The sequence below is a fragment of the Bombina bombina genome, chromosome 3 (assembly GCF_027579735.1).
Source record: "Bombina bombina isolate aBomBom1 chromosome 3, aBomBom1.pri, whole genome shotgun sequence".
Lineage (NCBI taxonomy): Eukaryota > Metazoa > Chordata > Amphibia > Anura > Bombinatoridae > Bombina > Bombina bombina.
The window spans coordinates 279215695-279233111 of NC_069501.1; the positions used below are offsets into that span (position 1 = coordinate 279215695).

Below are 17417 nucleotides of genomic sequence, written 5' to 3' on the forward strand. Positions count from 1 at the left end.
AAAAAACTAAAAAACATACTTTTTGTTACTAAACTGGGTACTGGCAGACAGCTGCTAGTACCCAAGATGGCGCCCATTAAGGCAGAGGGGGAGGGTTAGAAAGATGTTTGGTAGGGGATCAGTGAGGTTGGGGGCTAAGGGGGATCCTACACAGCAGCATATGTAAATATGCCACACACAAAAAAAAAAAGCCCAAATATAGCTTTTATTTTAGTACTGGCAGAGTTTCTGCCAGTACTTAAGATGGCGGGGACAATTGTGGGGTGGGGGAGGGAAGAGAGCTGTTTGGGAGGGATCAGGGGGTCTGATGTTTTAGGTGGGAGGCTGAACTCTACACTAAAGCTAAAATTAACCCTGCAAGCTCCCTACAAGCTACATAATTAACCCCATCACTACTAGCCATAATACACGTGTGATGCGCAGCGGCATTTGGCGGCCTTCTAATTACCACAAAGCAACGCCAAAGCCATATATGTCTGCTATTTCTGAATAAAGGGGATCCCAGAGAAGCATTTACAACCATTTCTGCCATAATTGCACAAGCTGTTTGTAAATGATTTCAGTGAGAAACCTAAAATTGTGAAAAATTTAACGTTTTTTTTTTAATTTGATCGCATTTGGCGGTGAAATGGTGGCATTAAATATACCAAAATTGGCCTAGATCAATACTTGGGGTTGTCTACTACACTACACTAAAGCTAAAATTACCCCTAAAAGCTCCCTACATGCTCCCTAATTAACCCCTTCACTGCTGGGCATAATACACGTGTAGTGCGCAGTGGCATTTAGCAGCCTTCTAATTACCAAAAAGCAACGCCAAAGCCATATATGTCTGCTATTTCTGAACAAAGGGGATCCCAGAGAATAATTTACAATAATTTAAGCCATAATTGCACAAGCTGTTTGTAAATAATTTCAGTGAGAAACCAAAAGTTTGTTAAAAAATTAGTGAAAAAATGAACAATTTTTTGTATTTAATCGCATTTGGCGGTGAAATGGTGGCATGAAATATACCAAAATGGGCCTAGATCAATACTTTGGGATGTCTACTAAAAAAAAAATATATACATGTCAATGGATATTCAGAGATTCCTGAAAGATATTAGTGTTCTAATGTAATTAGCGCTAATTTTGAAAAATAATGGTTTGGAAATAGCAAAGTGCTAGTTGTATTTATGGCCCTATAACTTACAAAAAAAAGCAAAGAAGATGTAAACATTGGGTATTTCTAAACTCAGGACAAAAATTAGAAACTATTTAGCATGGGTGTTTTTTGTTGATTGTAGATGTGTAACAGATTTTGGGGGTCAAAGTTAGAAAAAGTGTGTTTTTTTCCATTTTTTCCTCATATTTTATAATTTTTTTTATAGTAAATTATAAGATATGATGAAAATAATGGTATTTTTAGAAAGTCCATTTAATGGCGAGAAAAACGGTATATAATATGTGTGGGTACAGTAAATGAGTAAGAGGAAAATTTCAGCTAAACACAAACACTGCAGAAATGTAAAAATAGCCTTGGTCCCAAACGGACAGAAAATGGAAAAGTGCTCTGGTCACTAAGGGGTTAAGGGTAAGACAATTGAAAAATGGTCCGGTCATTAAGGGGTTAATTTTAAAATTACTTTTTTACTGTTACTACTACATGATATAGAAGGGGTGCATGGGGACTTTAAGATGACGAAGGTGTAGACTGTACCTTTAACCCCTTAATGACAACTGACGTACCAGGTACGTCCTGCAAAAACTAGCAGTTAGTGACAATGGACGTACCTGGTACGTCAGTTGTTTAAGAGAGTGCTGGAAGCGATCGCAATTGCTTCCAGCAGCTCTCAGGGTATTGCAGTGATGCCTCGATATGGAGGCATCCTGCAATACCTTTTAACAAGCCTCCGATGTAGAGAGAGCCACTCTGTGGCCCTCTCTGCACCGGTATCAATGGTGCAGTGTTCTGGGGGGAAGGGAAGCAAAGAGGCGGCAGCGTGCGCGTGCACGTGGGGCGGGCGCGCGTGCACGTGGGGGCCGCGCGCGTGCATATTAGCCACTGACACCAATGAAAAAAAAAAAAGTTCAAAACATAAAATAAATATATCTGGGGGGGGGGGGGTTGGGGGTATTGAGGGGGGGGGCTGCTACACTACAGAAAAGTTTATAAATATTTTTGGGGGCAAAATTTATAAATATTTTTGGGGGCAAATTGGGTACTGGCAGACAGCTGCCAGTACCCAAGATGGCGGCAATTAAGTAGCAGGGAGGGTTATAGAGCTGTTTGGTGGGGGATCAGGGAGGTTGGGGGCTAAGGCAGGGCTCCATTACAGCAGAATACATTTTTTTTAAAAATAAAATAAAAAAAAAACTCCTTTTATTTAGTACTGGCAGACTTTCTGCCAGTACTTAAGATGGCGGGGACAATTGTGGGGTGGGGGAGGGAAGAGAGCTGTTTGGGAGGGATCAGGGGGTGGGATGTGTCAGGTGGGAGGCTGATCTCTACACTAAAGCTAAAATTAACCCTGCCAGCGCCCTACAAGCTACCTAATTAACTCCTTCACTGCTGGGCATAATTCACGTGTTGTGCGCAGCAGCATTTAGCGGCCTTCTAATTAACAAAAAGCAACGCCAAAGCCATATATTTCTGCTATTTCTGAACAAAGGGGATCCCAGAGAAGCTTTTACAACCATTTGTGCCATAATTGCACAAACTGTTTGTAAATAATTTCAGTGAGAAACCTAAAATTGTGAAAAATTTAAAGTTTTTTTTTTTTTATTTGCTCGCATTTGGCGGTGAAATGGTGGCATGAAATATACCAAAATTGGCCTAGATCAATACTTGGAGTTGTCTACTATACTAAACTAAAGCTAAAATTAACCCTACAAGCTCCCTACATGCTCCCTAATTAACCCCTTCACTGCTGGGCATAAAACACGTGTGGTGTGCAGCGGCATTTAGCGGCCTTCTAATTACCAAAAAGCAACCCCAAAGCCATATAAGTCTGCTATTTCTGAACAAAGGCGATCCCAGAGAAGCATTTACAACCATTTGTGCCATAATTGCAGAAGCTGTTTGTAAATAATTTCAGTGGGAAACCTAAAGTTTGTGACAAAATGTGTGAAAAAGTGAACATTTTTTTTAATTTGATCGCATTTGGCGGTGAAACGGTGGCATGAAATATACCAAAATGGGCCTAGATCAATACTTTGGGATGTCTTCTAAAAAAAATATATACATGTCAATGGATATTCAGGTATTCCTTACAGATATCAGTGTTCCAATGTAACTAGCGCTAATTTTGAAAAAAAAGTGGTTTGGAAATAGCGAAGTGCTACTTGTATTTATGGCCCTATAACTTACAAAAAAAGCAAAGAACATGTAAACATTGGGTATTTCTAAACTCAGGACAAAATTTAGAAACTATTTAGCATGGGTGTTTTTTAGTGGTTGTAGATGTGTAACAGATTTTGGGGGTCAAAGTTAGAAAAAGTGTGTTTTTTCCATTTTTTCCTCATATTTTATAAAAAAAATTATAGTAAATTATAAGATATAATGAAAATAATGGTATCTTTAGAAAGTCCATTTAATGGCGAGAAAAACGGTATATATGTGTGGGTACAGTAAATGAGTAAGAGGAAAATTACAGCTGAACACAAACACCACAGAAATGTAAAAATAGCCATTGTCATTAAGGGTAAGAAAATTGAAAAATGGTCCGGTCATTAAGGGGTTAAGGGAAGAACTATGTTATAGTACACTTCCCTTTAAATATTGGAAATAGTTCCTTTAGATTTATTCTTACAAATGAAAAAATATTTCTTGCTCATTAAAAATCACCACCCAAAAAGGAAATGCCAGTACCTAAATATCAGACTTTGTGTATATAAAGCTAGAGATGGGAAAAGCATCAATACCCTTCCTGAAGACAAGACATTTGAATAGATGTTTTTGTGAAAATATGGCAGGCAATTTCAATGGGCAAACCACCTATTACAGACACAAAAATAAACCCAGGAGAAACTTCCCATAAATGTAATACTATTAAGTACTTTAACAAGTACTGCAAACTCATTAAGAGTGAACAAATGTCATAGCACAGGGTCATACTATGTGTTTTAACTTTTTTGAATGGGTTAAAATGGTAATACACAAGCAATAAGATAATGCACTAACTCACTAGACCATCTACTTATTGGGCTCAAGAAGGCCCCCCACAATTACACACAAGACCACATAACAGCTCACTCCACCTTTACATACTGCCCTACCAAGCATCACCCACCAATACGCACAAGCCCAACATTTGTACCCCCACCCTTATGCAACTGTCCAGCAGACTCATATTACAGTTATTGGTGTATATGCAAATCCCATGAAGAAATATCATAAAACAGATTAGCATACAATCATTAGAGTGCACAAGTGTCCTTAGAGGTAGGAATAATTTGGAAGCATAAGATATTAAAGCAGCTGTGAGGGGTTCTAATATCTAATATAGTTCCCCATGGGGTGAAAATGAGAATTGGAGCTGTAGTGTTCCAGTAGTGCTGCAGCAGAGAATGTTCTCATTGCTACTGGCATATTTTGACAGTGAGGGTCATTCAGAATGGGAAAATCAGGTTTTTGTTTTTTGCATGTTCATGCCTATGTACCACATCTGCTTCCCAGGTATGATTCTGTCAGTATCCTTTACTTTAATTTTAGCCTAAACTCCATCTGATTCTGTACACATTTACAGCCTCTCAAGTTGGATATTCCATACTTCGTTTTGAGATAGAGATACACAACAATACAGTAAGTCGTGCAACATTGTTTGGCATTATTGAAATAAATATATTTTAAAACACAATATAATACCCACACGAATTGACTGTTGCTACTGGCTATATTGAGTAGCTATATATAAGGAATGTATCATCCCAGTCAAGAATAAAATAAGATACATTAAAATAACATTAATTGTTATTGAAAGCCCCAATGCGGTGATGAAGAATTGCCAGTACACCGTGCTCGTTTCCCACTAACTCACCAGCCAAGATGGCTTTGCCCGGGTGGGTAATCTTTGCCCGTCCTCCAGATGCTGCAGCAGCAAAACATCTAGGCGTCGCCCGGGCCTCGCATGGTCCCTCATTGACGGTGAACGTCTGCAACATGGAGGACATAGTGACCAAAGCTCCAGAGGTAGCAAAGCTACTAAGGTAAAGAAGACCACGGAGCAGAAAGACTTCTAGTCGTCACGCCCACTCATGAATATGGTAAAACCATCAACCACACCCCCTCAGAATGTTTCTCTCTATACATCATTATTATTATTAGTCTTGCTGTAGCTCCCGTTTACCACGGGCGTTTATCCAAATACGAAGTATTTATGAATATACACAATTAAGACGAACCCACTCAGCTAAGAAGCAGCTGGACCAGTTCACATTGCGAGTTTCACGAAGCGGCGGGTTAATCGTTGATTGGCTAGTATATAGTGTTACATGATTTTCTGATTGGCTGGTGGAAGATAAGGCGAGAAGGGCCTGGTACAAAACAAGTTATTTATTGGCTGGGCAACTGCCAGTGGTTATTATGTTTCGTCTGTGTCTGTGAGTTCAGTTGTAGCTGCATTGAATGATGCATGCAGTCTGATTTATTTGTGACAGTCCGGTGTACAATAAATAACTCAGCGTTATGCTTTTTATATAAAGATAAATATGTTATATTCATCTGAAAAATTGTTATTTCTTCCATATACTTTATCACTGGCATATATGTGGCCCTCTGTTATGGTTTCTGTGGCTCCAGGAAAAAAATAACATAATTTATGTAAGAACTTACCTGATAAATTCATTTCTTTCATATTGGCAAGAGTCAATGAGCTAGTGACATATGGGATATACAATCCTACCAGGAGGGGCAAAGTATCCCAAACCTCAAAATGCCTATAAATACACCCCTCACCACACCCACAATTCAGTTTAACGAATAGCCAAGCAGTGGGGTGATAAAGAAAGGAGTAGAAAGCATCAACAAAGGAAATTTGGAAATAATTGTGCTTTATACAAAAAAGCATAACCATAACCACCATAAAAAGGGTGGGCCTTATGGACTCTTGCCAATATGAAAGAAATTAATTTATCAGGTAAGTTCTTACATAAATTATGTTTTCTTTCATGTAATTGGCAAGAGTCCATGAGCTAGTGACATATGGGATATCAATACCCAAGATGTGGAGTCTTCCACTCAAGAGTCACTAGAGAGGGAGGGAATAAAAATAAAAACAGCCATATTTTGCTGAAAAAAATTAATACACAACCCAAAAAAATAAGTTTATTTTCATTTTTGAAAGAAAAAAACTTAAATCAAAAAGCAGAAGAATCAAACTGAAACAGCTGCCTGAAGAACTTTTCTACCAAAAACTGTTTCTGAAGAAGCAAATACATCAAAACGGTAGAATTTAGTAAATGTATGCAAAGAGGACCAAGTCGCCGCTTTGCAAATCTGATCAACTGAAGCTTCATTCTTAAAAGCCCACGAAGTGGAGACTGATCTAGTAGAATGAGCTATAATTCTCTGAGGCAGGGCCTGACCCGACTCCAAATAAGCTTGATGAATCAAAAGTTTCAACCAAGAAGTCAAGGAAATAGCAGAAGCCTTCTGACCTTTCCTAGGACCAGAAAATAAAACAAATAGACTGGAAGTCTTCCTGAAATCTTTAGTAGCTTCCACATAATATTTCAAAGCTCTTACCACATCCAAAGAATGTAAGGATCTCTCCAAAGAATTCTTAGGATTGGGACATGAAGGGACAACAATTTCTCTACTAATGTTGTTAGAATTCACAACCTTAGGTAAAAATTGAAAAGAAGTCCGCAAAACTGCCTTATCCTGATGAAAAATCAGAAAAGGAGACTCACAAGAAAGAGCAGATAGTTCAGAAACTCTTCTAGCAGAAAAGATAGCCAAAAGGAACAACACTTTCAAAGAAAGTAGTTTAATGTCCAAAGAATGCATAGGCTCAAATGGAGAAGCCTGTAAAGCCTTCAGAACCAAATTAAAACTCCAAGGAGGAGAAATTGATTTAATGACAGGCTTAATACGAACTAAAGCCTGTACAAAACAGTGAATATCAGGAAGTATAGCAATCTTTCTGTGAAATAAAACAGAAAGAGCGGAGATTTGTCCTTTCAAAGAACTTGCAGACAAACCCTTATCCAAACCATCCTGAAGGAACTGTAAAATTCTAGGAATTCTAAAAGAATGCCAGGAGAATTTATGAGAAGAACACCATGAAATGTAAGTCTTCCAAACTCTATAATAAATCTTTCTAGAGACAGATTTACGAGCTTGTAACATAGTATTAATCACTGAGTCAGAGAAACCTCTATGACTTAGAACTAAGCGTTCAATTTCCATACCTTCAAATTTAATGATTTGAGATCCTGATGGAAAAACGGACCTTGAGATAGTAGGTCCGGTCATAACGGAAGTGGCCAAGGCGGGCAACTGGACATCCGAACCAGATCCGCATACCAAAACCTGTGTGGCCATGCTGGAGCCACCAGCAACACAAAAGACTGTTCCATGATGATTTTGGAGATCACTCTTGGAAGGAGAACTAGAGGCGGGAAGATGTAAGCAGGATGATAACACCAAGGAAGTGTCAGGGCATCCACTGCTTCCGCCCGAACATCCCTGGACCTGGACAGGTATCTGGGAAGTTTCTTGTTTAGATGAGAGGCCATGAGATCTATCTCTGGAAGACCCCACATCTGAACAATCTGAGAAAACACATCTGGATGGAGAGACCACTCCCCTGGATGTAAAGTCTGGCGGCTGAGATAATCCGCCTCCCAATTGTCTACACCTGGGATATGCACCGCAGAGATTAGACAGGAGCTGGATTCCGTCCAAGAAAGTACCCGAGATACTTCTTTCATAGCTTGGGGACTGTGAGTCCCACCCTGATGATTTACATAAGCCACAGTTGTGATATTGTCTATTTGAAAACAAATGAACTGTTCTCTCTTTAGCAGGGGCCAGAAATGAAGAGCCCTGAGAATTGCACCGAGTTCTAAAATATTTATTGGTAATCTCACCTCTTGAGATTTGCAACCCCTTGTGCTGTCAGAGATCTCCAAAAAGCTCCCCAACCTGAAAGACTCGCATCTGTTGAGATCACAGTCCAGGTTGGCCGAACAAAAGAAGCCCCTTGAACAAAACGATGGTGATCTATCCACCATGTCAGAGAGTGTCGTACATTAGGATTCAAGGATATTAATTGTGATATCTTTGTATAATCCCTGCACCATTGATTCAGCATACAAAGCTGTAGAGGTCTCATGTGAAAACGAGCAAAGGGGATCGCGTCCGATGCTGCAGTCATGAGACCTAAAACTTCCATGCACATAGCCACTGAAGGGAATGACTGAGACTGAAGGTGCCGGCATGCTGCAACCAATTTTAAACGTCTCTTGTCTGTTAGAGACAGAGTCATGGACACTGAATCTATCTGGAAGCCTAAAAAGGTGACCCTTGTCTGAGGAATCAAGAAACTTTTTGGTAAATTGATCCTCCAACCATGTTTCCGAAGAAACAACACTAGTTGATTCGTGTGAGATTCTGCAGTATGGAAAGACTGAGCTAGTACCAAGATATCATCCAAATAAGGATACACCGCAATACCCTGTTCTCTGATTAAAGATAGTAGGGCACCCAGAACCTTTGCAAAGATTCTTGGAGCTGTTGCTAGGCCAAATGGAAGTGCAACAAATTGGTAATGCTTGTCTAGAAAAGAGAATCTCAGAAACTGATAGTGTTCTGGATGAATCGGAATATGAAGGTATGCATCCTGCAAGTCTATTGTGGACATATAATGTCCTTGCTGAACAAAAGGCAGAATAGTCATTATAGTCACCATCTTGAAAGTTGGTACTCTTACATAACAATTTAAAATTTTCAGATCCAGAACTGGTCTGAATAAATTTTCTTTCTTTGGTACAATGAATAGGTTTGAATAAAACCCCAAACCTTGTTCCTGAGGAGGAACTGGCATGATTACCCCTGAAGACTCCAGGTCTGAAACACACTTCAGAAAAGCCTGAGCTTTTACTGGATTTACAGGGATGCGTGAGAGAAAAAATCTTCTCACAGGAGGTCTTACTTTGAATCCTATTCAATACCCCTGAGAGACAATGCTCTGAATCCAATGATTTTGGACAGATTTGATCCAAAAATCTTTGAAAAACCTTAATCTGCCCCCTACAAGCTGAGCTGGAATGAGGGCCGCACCTTCATGCGGACTTAGGGGCAGACTTTGGTTTACTAAATGGCTTGGATTTATTCCAATTTGAGGAAGGCTTCCAATTGGAAGCAGATTCCTTGGGAGGAGGATTGAGTTTTTGTTCCTTATTCTGACGAAAGGAACGAAAACGGTTAGAAGCCTTAGATTTACCCTTAGGTTTTTTATCCTGAGGCAGAAAAACTCCTTTTCCTCCAGTGATAGTTGAAATAATAGAATCCAACTGAGAACCAAATAAATTATTACCTTGGAAAGAAATAGATAGTAATCTAGATTTAGATGTCATATCAGCATTCCAAGATTTAAGCCACAAAGCTCTTCTAGCTAATACAGCTAAAGACATGGATCTAACATCAATTTTGATAATATCAAAAATGGCATCACAAATAAAATGATTAGCATGTTGCAGTAAGCGAGTAATGCTAGATATGTCAGGATCCAATTCTCGTTGCGCTAAATTCTCCAACCAAAATGTTGAGGCAGCCACAACATCAGCCAAAGAAATAGCAGGTCTGAGAAGATGACCTGAATATAAATAGGCTTTCCTTAGATAAGATTCAAGCTTCCTATCTAAAGGATCCTTAAAAGAAGTACTAACTTCCATAGGAATAGTGGTACGTTTAGCAAGAGTAGAAATAGCCCCACCAACTTTGGGGATTTTTTCCCAAAACTCTATAGATTTTGCTGGTAAGGGATACAATTTTTTAAACCTTGAAGAAGGAATAAAAGAAGTACCTGGCTTATTCCATTGCCTAGAAATCATATCAGAAATAGCCTCAGGAATAGGAAAAACCCCTGGGGAAACCACAGGAGGTTTAAAAACAGCATTTAAACGTTTATTAGACTGAACGTCAATAGGACTGGTTACCTCAATATCCAAAGTAATTAACAATTAAAAAAGAACGCATATACTCTATTTTAAATAAATAAGTAGATTTATCAGGATGTTCTGAATCAGATAGATCCTCATCAGAAGAGGATAAATTATTATGTTGCTGGTCATTTGAAATTTCATCAGCTAAATGAGAATTTTTAAAAGACCTTTTACTTTTATTAGAAGGTGGAAACTCAGACAAAGCCTTCAGAATAGAATCAGATACAAATTCTTTAAAATTTACAGGTATATCATGTACATTAGAAGTTGAAGGAACTGCAACTGGCAATGTACTATTACTGATGGAAACACTATCTGCATGTAAAAGTTTATCATGACAACTATTACAAATGATATTTGGTGGAATAATTTCTACACTTTTGCAACAAATGCACTTAGCTTTGGTAGAACCGATGTCAGGCAGCAATGTTCCAGCAGAAACTTCTGAGACAGGATCGGATTGCTCAATGTAAGAGAAAAAACAACATATAAAGCAAAATTATCTATTTCCTTATATGACAGTTTCAGGAATGGGAAAAAATGCAAAAGCATAGGCCTCTGATAGAGAAAAAAGCAAGAGGCAAACATCAATGGGGTATTGAAATAATGAAAAAAAATTGGCGCCAAGTATGACGCACAACGTAACGTAAACTTTTTTGGTGCCAAAAATAACCGGAAATGACACACTCGCGTCACTAATGACGCCGCTGTGTGAAAGGTCTCGGCGTCACATATGACGCCGGAAATGACGAAGTTGCGTCATAAACGTATTTTTCCGCGCCCAAAAAAATTTCACAACAAGAATGACGCAATAAAGTTTAGCGTTTGACGCACCCGCGGGCCTAATACCCGCAATAGCAAGAAGTAGTCAATTGAAAAAAAGACTAAACCCCAGGTAAGTAATAAATTTCTTAAAATGTTTAAATTCCCCAAATATGAACTGACAGTCTGCTGAAGGAAATACATGAACCTGACTCATGGCAAATATAAGTACAATACATATATTTAGAACTTTATATAAATGCATAAAGTGCCAAACCATAGCTGAGGTGTCTTAAGTAATAAAAAACATACTTACCAAAAGACACCCATCCACATATAGCAGATAGCCAAACCAGTACTAAAACAGTTATTAGTAGAGGTAATGGTAAATTGAGAGTATATCGTCGATCTGAAAAGTAAGGTAGGAGATGAATCTCTACGACCGATAACAGAGAACCTATGAAATAGATCCCCGTTAGGGAAATCATTGTATTCAAATAAGTGATACTCCCTTCACGTCCCTCTGACATTCGCTGTACTCTGAGAGGAATCGGGCTTCAACAATGCTGAGAAGCGCATATCAATGTAGAAATCTTAGCACAAACTTACTTCACCACCTCCATAGGAGGCAAAGTTTGTAAAACTGAATTGTGGGTGTGGTGAGGGGTGTATTTATAGTCATTTTGAGGTTTGGGAAACTTTGCCCCTCCTGGTAGGATTGTATATCCCATATGTCACTAGCTCATGGACTCTTGCCAATTACATGAAAGAAAAGTGTGTTACGAATGTGCACTTGTAGCACCTGGAGAGAACAGAAATAAAAATGTGTGCTTCTGGGGCTTCTGGAAATTCAAAACAATTGTCCACTTAGACACAAAAAGTAACTGCCTTATTTCTTAGTCCCGATTATAAGTGAGTACCCTTGGTTAATTCAAATATGTAGATGTAGCACATATGTAGGATTCAATTCCACAGGCATACACACTGTATTAAATATCTGTGTAGCAGTTCCTTATAAATTGATAATCATGTAAAATCGAATAGACAAAATCAGCCCTTCATACTCATGGTTTCCCTGGCAGTTCCGAGACCCCTACAATCATGCTTTTACCATATTCCTCGTGTTCAGGACCTGATTCTCTCACCACTCCACGGCTACTGCTCTGGGACTCCTGTCCGTCCACCAAACGCGGTTGAGTGTATTCTGTGTACCTCGTGGTGCTGGTGACGTCACTGAACCGACGTCTCATGCTTACATGCTTACTGTTTATGGCCTATCCGTTGGAAATGGGGTCTCAAGGAACTCCCTCAGAAGGGGAGAACAGAAAATGGTATCCAGGAACTTTACATACAACTGGCCCTGTGCCACTAAACATTTTTAGGAAAAATAATTTGTGTTTTAAATAGCCCTGCATTATTTTTCTGCGCCCCCCCCTTGTATTAGTTAGTTACCCATCACTGGTTTATCTCATGACTTGGCACACATAACTATAGTATAAAACCAACATATTTATTACTTTTTTTTTATTGTTCTTAGAATATTCAGTTACTGATGGGGTTTTGTCTTACCTCCTGAAATGGTTATATAGCTTTATGTAGCATTAGTGAGTAGTAATTATAGTGGGCCATATTTCAAGTGGCGTGTTGACAAAAGGACGGTAAGCGATACGCAATATTGCTGGACTATGCTAACATTAGTGTGAAACTTGATATTACAAGGCCATTTTAAGGCGTGTTAAGCAGAGAAGGGTTAGCACGGCCGACTTTGCTCTAGCGCAACCTATACTTTCAATGGAAATCACAACCACACTAAATAGCGCTGGTATTACAAGTTGAAAGTTATAGTTTGCACTCAAGCGAAAGCGGAAACTGCACTAGAATATTTAGAGCAACTTTAAACTTGAAGTAAACTGTAAGGGTTAAAAAAAGTTGCACAAAACATATTAAAATAAAGATACACTTTATATATACACTTTTTAATAAAAAAAATAATAAAAAAGGTTTTAAAAGGTAAAAGGGATATAGTATATGGCAAAGTGTTTGACTAAAAAGGGGTCCAATGTATGCATTATATATATATATATATATATATATATATATATATATATATATATATATATATATATATATATATATATATATAAATATATATATGTAAATCCCACAAGTATCTTCACTCTCACTGCCAGGTAGTCAACATCCAGGGTGCTTACTCAAGATTAAATTTAAATAGTAAAACATATATAGACTGTACTCACTGGATTTGTGAAAAGAAATAGATTTATTTTGTTATATCATAGTGACTTTTCTGGGTCCACAGACCCCTTCCTCAGACCAAACAACATAGTGAAACAAAGTGATCTTAAATACCCTTTAGCCCCTCCCCCTAAGTTTTAAAATAGCACCAAAATGTGACCCCGTAGTCATGCTGATAATTATCAACAATCAACATAATTTTGAACAAGTTGTCAAATAATTAAATACATACATAAATCCATACATGAGATAAAATTATTTGATTCAGCTCCTTAATAAATTCATCATTAGAAAAATTAAGTGCAAATATAAATCTGTGAGTGTGGAGCTAAATCATTTGAACTAGTTGTCAAATAATAAAAAAAATACATACATAAATCCATACATGAGATAACAAAATTATTTGATTCAGCTCCGTAATAAATTCATCATTGGAAAAGTTAAGTGCATAAATCTCTCAAAAACTGAGCTGCTAATTTTTCCCCCTTCTTCCAAAAACCCTATCCATCAACTTTCTCTAACTGTTGATAATAATATCATTACCCTAACCCTGCATGCCCGATGTCTTGGGGTCACACTTGACTCAGATCTCTCACTCCCCACATCCAGTCTTTGGCCAATTCTTGCCGCCTCCACCTTAGAAACATCTCCAAAATTTGTCACTTCCTCACACAAGACACAACTAAGACTTAAATCCACTAATCGCATTTCCCGCATTGACTATTGCAACTCCATCCTCTCCGGCCTCCCTAGCTGCCGTCTATCTCCCTTGCAATCCATAATAAATGCTTCTGCCAGGCTGATCTTCCTTACAAGTTGCTCCTCATCTGCTGCACCTCTCTGCCAGTCCCTTCTCTGGCTTCCTCTAACCTTCAGAATAAAACATGAAATCCTGACTCTAAATTTTAAAGCTCTCAATAACACTGTTCCACCCTAAATCTCTGACCTAGTCTCCAGATACTCGCCATCCTGTTCCATTTGCTCTGCTCATGACCTCCTCTCTTGTTACTGTCATGAGATGCAGGACACATGCAGGACACTGCAAAGACGGTACAACTCTATTTTATTGTAGAGCATGGAAATATACATCTGGTAGCATTGATCTCACTAAGTAACTGCGACACAGACAAACGGACCTAAGCCCCGCCCCCAATCCGGTGGCGTCACTTCCCACTCTCATCACATCTCCCTTTTCAAAGGACAAAGCATACACATTTTTTTTCTCATTTGAATATAACAAATAACAAGGTATACAACAACAGTTTTGTATAGTATATAACAAATAACAAGTTACAGAAAATATAAACAACATGAATTACATCCTGACTTGAATATGGGGGTAGACTACCCTAGTCCACAGTGACCATGGGATTATTCTGCCCATACTTCCGGTCACTGTTCTAACTAAAGTTAATTCCGATATCGGGCCGGAAGTTTCACCACTCTTCCGCTTGATGTAACTCTACATGAACTGTCCTCTGATACAGAAGAAGGTGATTGAGAGTCTGCTGGAGGCAAAGACATATCCCCGTGATCTTGCTGAGGGGAAGGCACCCCTTTTAAAACAGGGTATCCCACCGGCGGTGGTACTGAGGCATCCAGTTCCAAACTCTCAGGTACAGGCTGAAGATGTTTTCGATTACGGCGTGTAACTGTCCCTCCATCAGTAAGGACTACATAAGACCTTGGTTATGGAGAGCGTCCAATTACCGTAGCAGGCGTCTTCCATTTCTTCTCATCATCCAGTTTAATTCTGACACTTTGCCCCGCATTCAGCTCCTGCAAGGGCCTCACAGAATGTCTCCTGTCGTAGAAGAATCAATAGCCCCTTTTTGCCTCTTCATCCCTCCTAAGGACTTCGTCCCGAGGAATAGAGCTAGTTAGCTGGAAGACACCCTCAGAGGGTAAGGTGGTGCGAATCTGGCGTCCTAGCATCAGCTGTGCCGGTCTAAACCCCGTGGCTTGAATGGGAGTCGCCCTATAGGACAAGAGGGCCAGGTACGACTCACATTGCTTCAAAATGAATTTTGTTGTTTGAACTGCCCTTTCAGCCATTCAGTTGGCCTGCGGGTAATGTGGACTTGACGTGGAATGTATAAAATCATATTCTCTGCTGAAAGAACTGAACTCTGTGGAAGGGAACTGCATTCCGTTATCACTCACCAACTCCATTGGTATGCCCCACCGGGCGAACAAACTCTTGAGACGAGTGATAACGGCTTGACTTGTGATTTCATTCAAAGGTGCAATTTCCAAATACCTGGAATAGTAGTCGATCACGACTAGGAACTTTTTCCTGTGCAGTTCGCACAAATCAGAAGCTATTTTCTGCCACGGACCTGCAGGCAGCGGAGTAGAAATCAAGGGCTCTCTTCTCTGAGTAGGCCGGCGTTCCTGGCAAAAGGCACATTTAGACACATGGCTTGCAATGTCGGAACTGATTCCAGGCCACCATACTGCCGTAGCTGCCCTTTCTCTGCACTTTGTAATGCCTAAGTGGCCATCGTGAATCCTGTTTAATATCTCCTGCCGCATGCTAACAGGAATAACAATGCGGTCCTGGAACAGCACCAACCCATCCAGCTCCGTGAGCTGCGACCTTTCTGACTGGTAAGAACTTAAAGACATCCAGGCTGCCCGACTCTCGGGCCAACCTTCTTTTATGTACTTTATAACTTCTTGAAGGTCTGTATCTAAATATGTCTCTTTCTTTATTTGTTCTAGCTTCCCTGAAGAGATGGACTTGGAGGCCAGAACTGAATCTACATACACTTTCACATCCGATTCCGTTGAAGACTCTTCAGCAGCAGCCAGCGGGAGCCTGGACAGTGTGTCCGCCACAACCAGTTGTTTCCCCGGCACATTCACTGCCTGAACGTTGAACCTGAGCAGCCTCATTATCAAGTCTCTGGCATCTTAGGGGTGTTTTGTCAATATCATAGGAGTTGATTAGAGGGACTGGTCAGTCTCCAGACTAAATTTCTCTAAACCCACTAGGTAACGCTGAAAGCGCTCACAGGCCCAAACTGCCGCCAGGCACTCTTTCTCAATTTGGGCGTATTTTGACTCAGAAGCCGTCAATGTACGGGAACAGTAGGCGATGGGCTGTAGTTTGTTTTCAATCAACTGCGGCCCCTAACCCATAACTGCTCGCATCAGCACTAACCACAGTCTTTTTGGAAGGGTCGTAGAACCCCAACACTGGGGCAGACCCCAGCAGGGACTTGACCTGCATAAAAGATTCTTTCTGTGAAGGTCCCCAGATCCAGGCAACATCTTTCTTTAGTAACTCTGTGATAGGGTGTAGTATAGTGGATAAATCTGGGAGGAACCTGCCCATATAATTTACAAGGCCCAATATTTGTCTCAGCTCATGTACATCAGAAGGACTTTTCATCTGTTTAATAGCACAAATTTTCTCGGGGTCTGGCTTGATGCCATCCCCATTGATGATATGCCCAAAGTAACATAACTCAGCTTTCCTAAAATGGCATTTCTCTTTATTTAACTTCAGCCTGGACTCTCTAAAAGTCTGCAGCACGCAGCTCAGTTGCTGATCATGTTCCTCCAATGTAGACCCATACACCAAGATGTCGTCCATGACGACTGCCGTGCCCACGTGGTCTCTTAGGAGAGAACTCATTTCTCTTTGAAAGATTTTAGGAGCAGAGGATATCCCGAAGGGGAGTCTGCAGAAGCAAAACCGACCTACCGGGGTGATGAAGGTAGTCAGTTTGCGGCACTTTGGATCTAGAGGTATCTGCCAGAAGCCGCTAGAAGCATCCAATTTAGAGAAGAACTTCGCCCCAGCCAATTTCGGAGCTATGTCTTCAAGTGTTGGCAGCACATATCTCTCTCTCTTCACCGCCTCATTCAGTCTTTTCAAGTCTATGCAGATGCGTACCTTCCCGTTTTTCTTCGCAACAGGCACAATGGGGGCACACCAGTCAGTTGCTTCAACAACCTCTTCAATAACCCCCATACTCTTCATAAGCAGAAGCTCCCTCTCCACTTGAGGCATGAGCGGGAACGGAATTCTACGGGGAGTTGTAATGCTGTATGGGACTGCGTCACCTTTAAGTGATATGCGGACTGGGTTGCAATTCAGTAGGCCCAATTCACCAAACATATCTTCTGAGATTTCATTCACTCTGACTACTAAGCCCAAACCACAGGCTGCTTTTCTGCTCAATAAATTGTTAACACACTGACCTCTAATCACATGCACCCACATGGTGAATTTCCTTTGC

At 40.0% G+C, this 17417-nt stretch overlaps 1 protein-coding gene across 1 annotated transcript in view; it reads right to left on the reverse strand.

The window, feature by feature from the left end:
• The window catches only part of LOC128653176 (tricarboxylate transport protein, mitochondrial-like), a 64936-nt gene extending 59519 nt beyond the window's left edge, over positions 1-5417 (reverse strand). The window contains exon 1 of the mRNA XM_053706306.1: positions 5019-5417. Within this exon, the coding sequence (XP_053562281.1) occupies positions 5019-5151 (133 nt within the window). The 5' untranslated portion in view covers positions 5152-5417. The remainder of the gene's footprint in view (positions 1-5018) is intronic.
• Positions 5418-17417: the final 12000 nt, after the last annotated feature.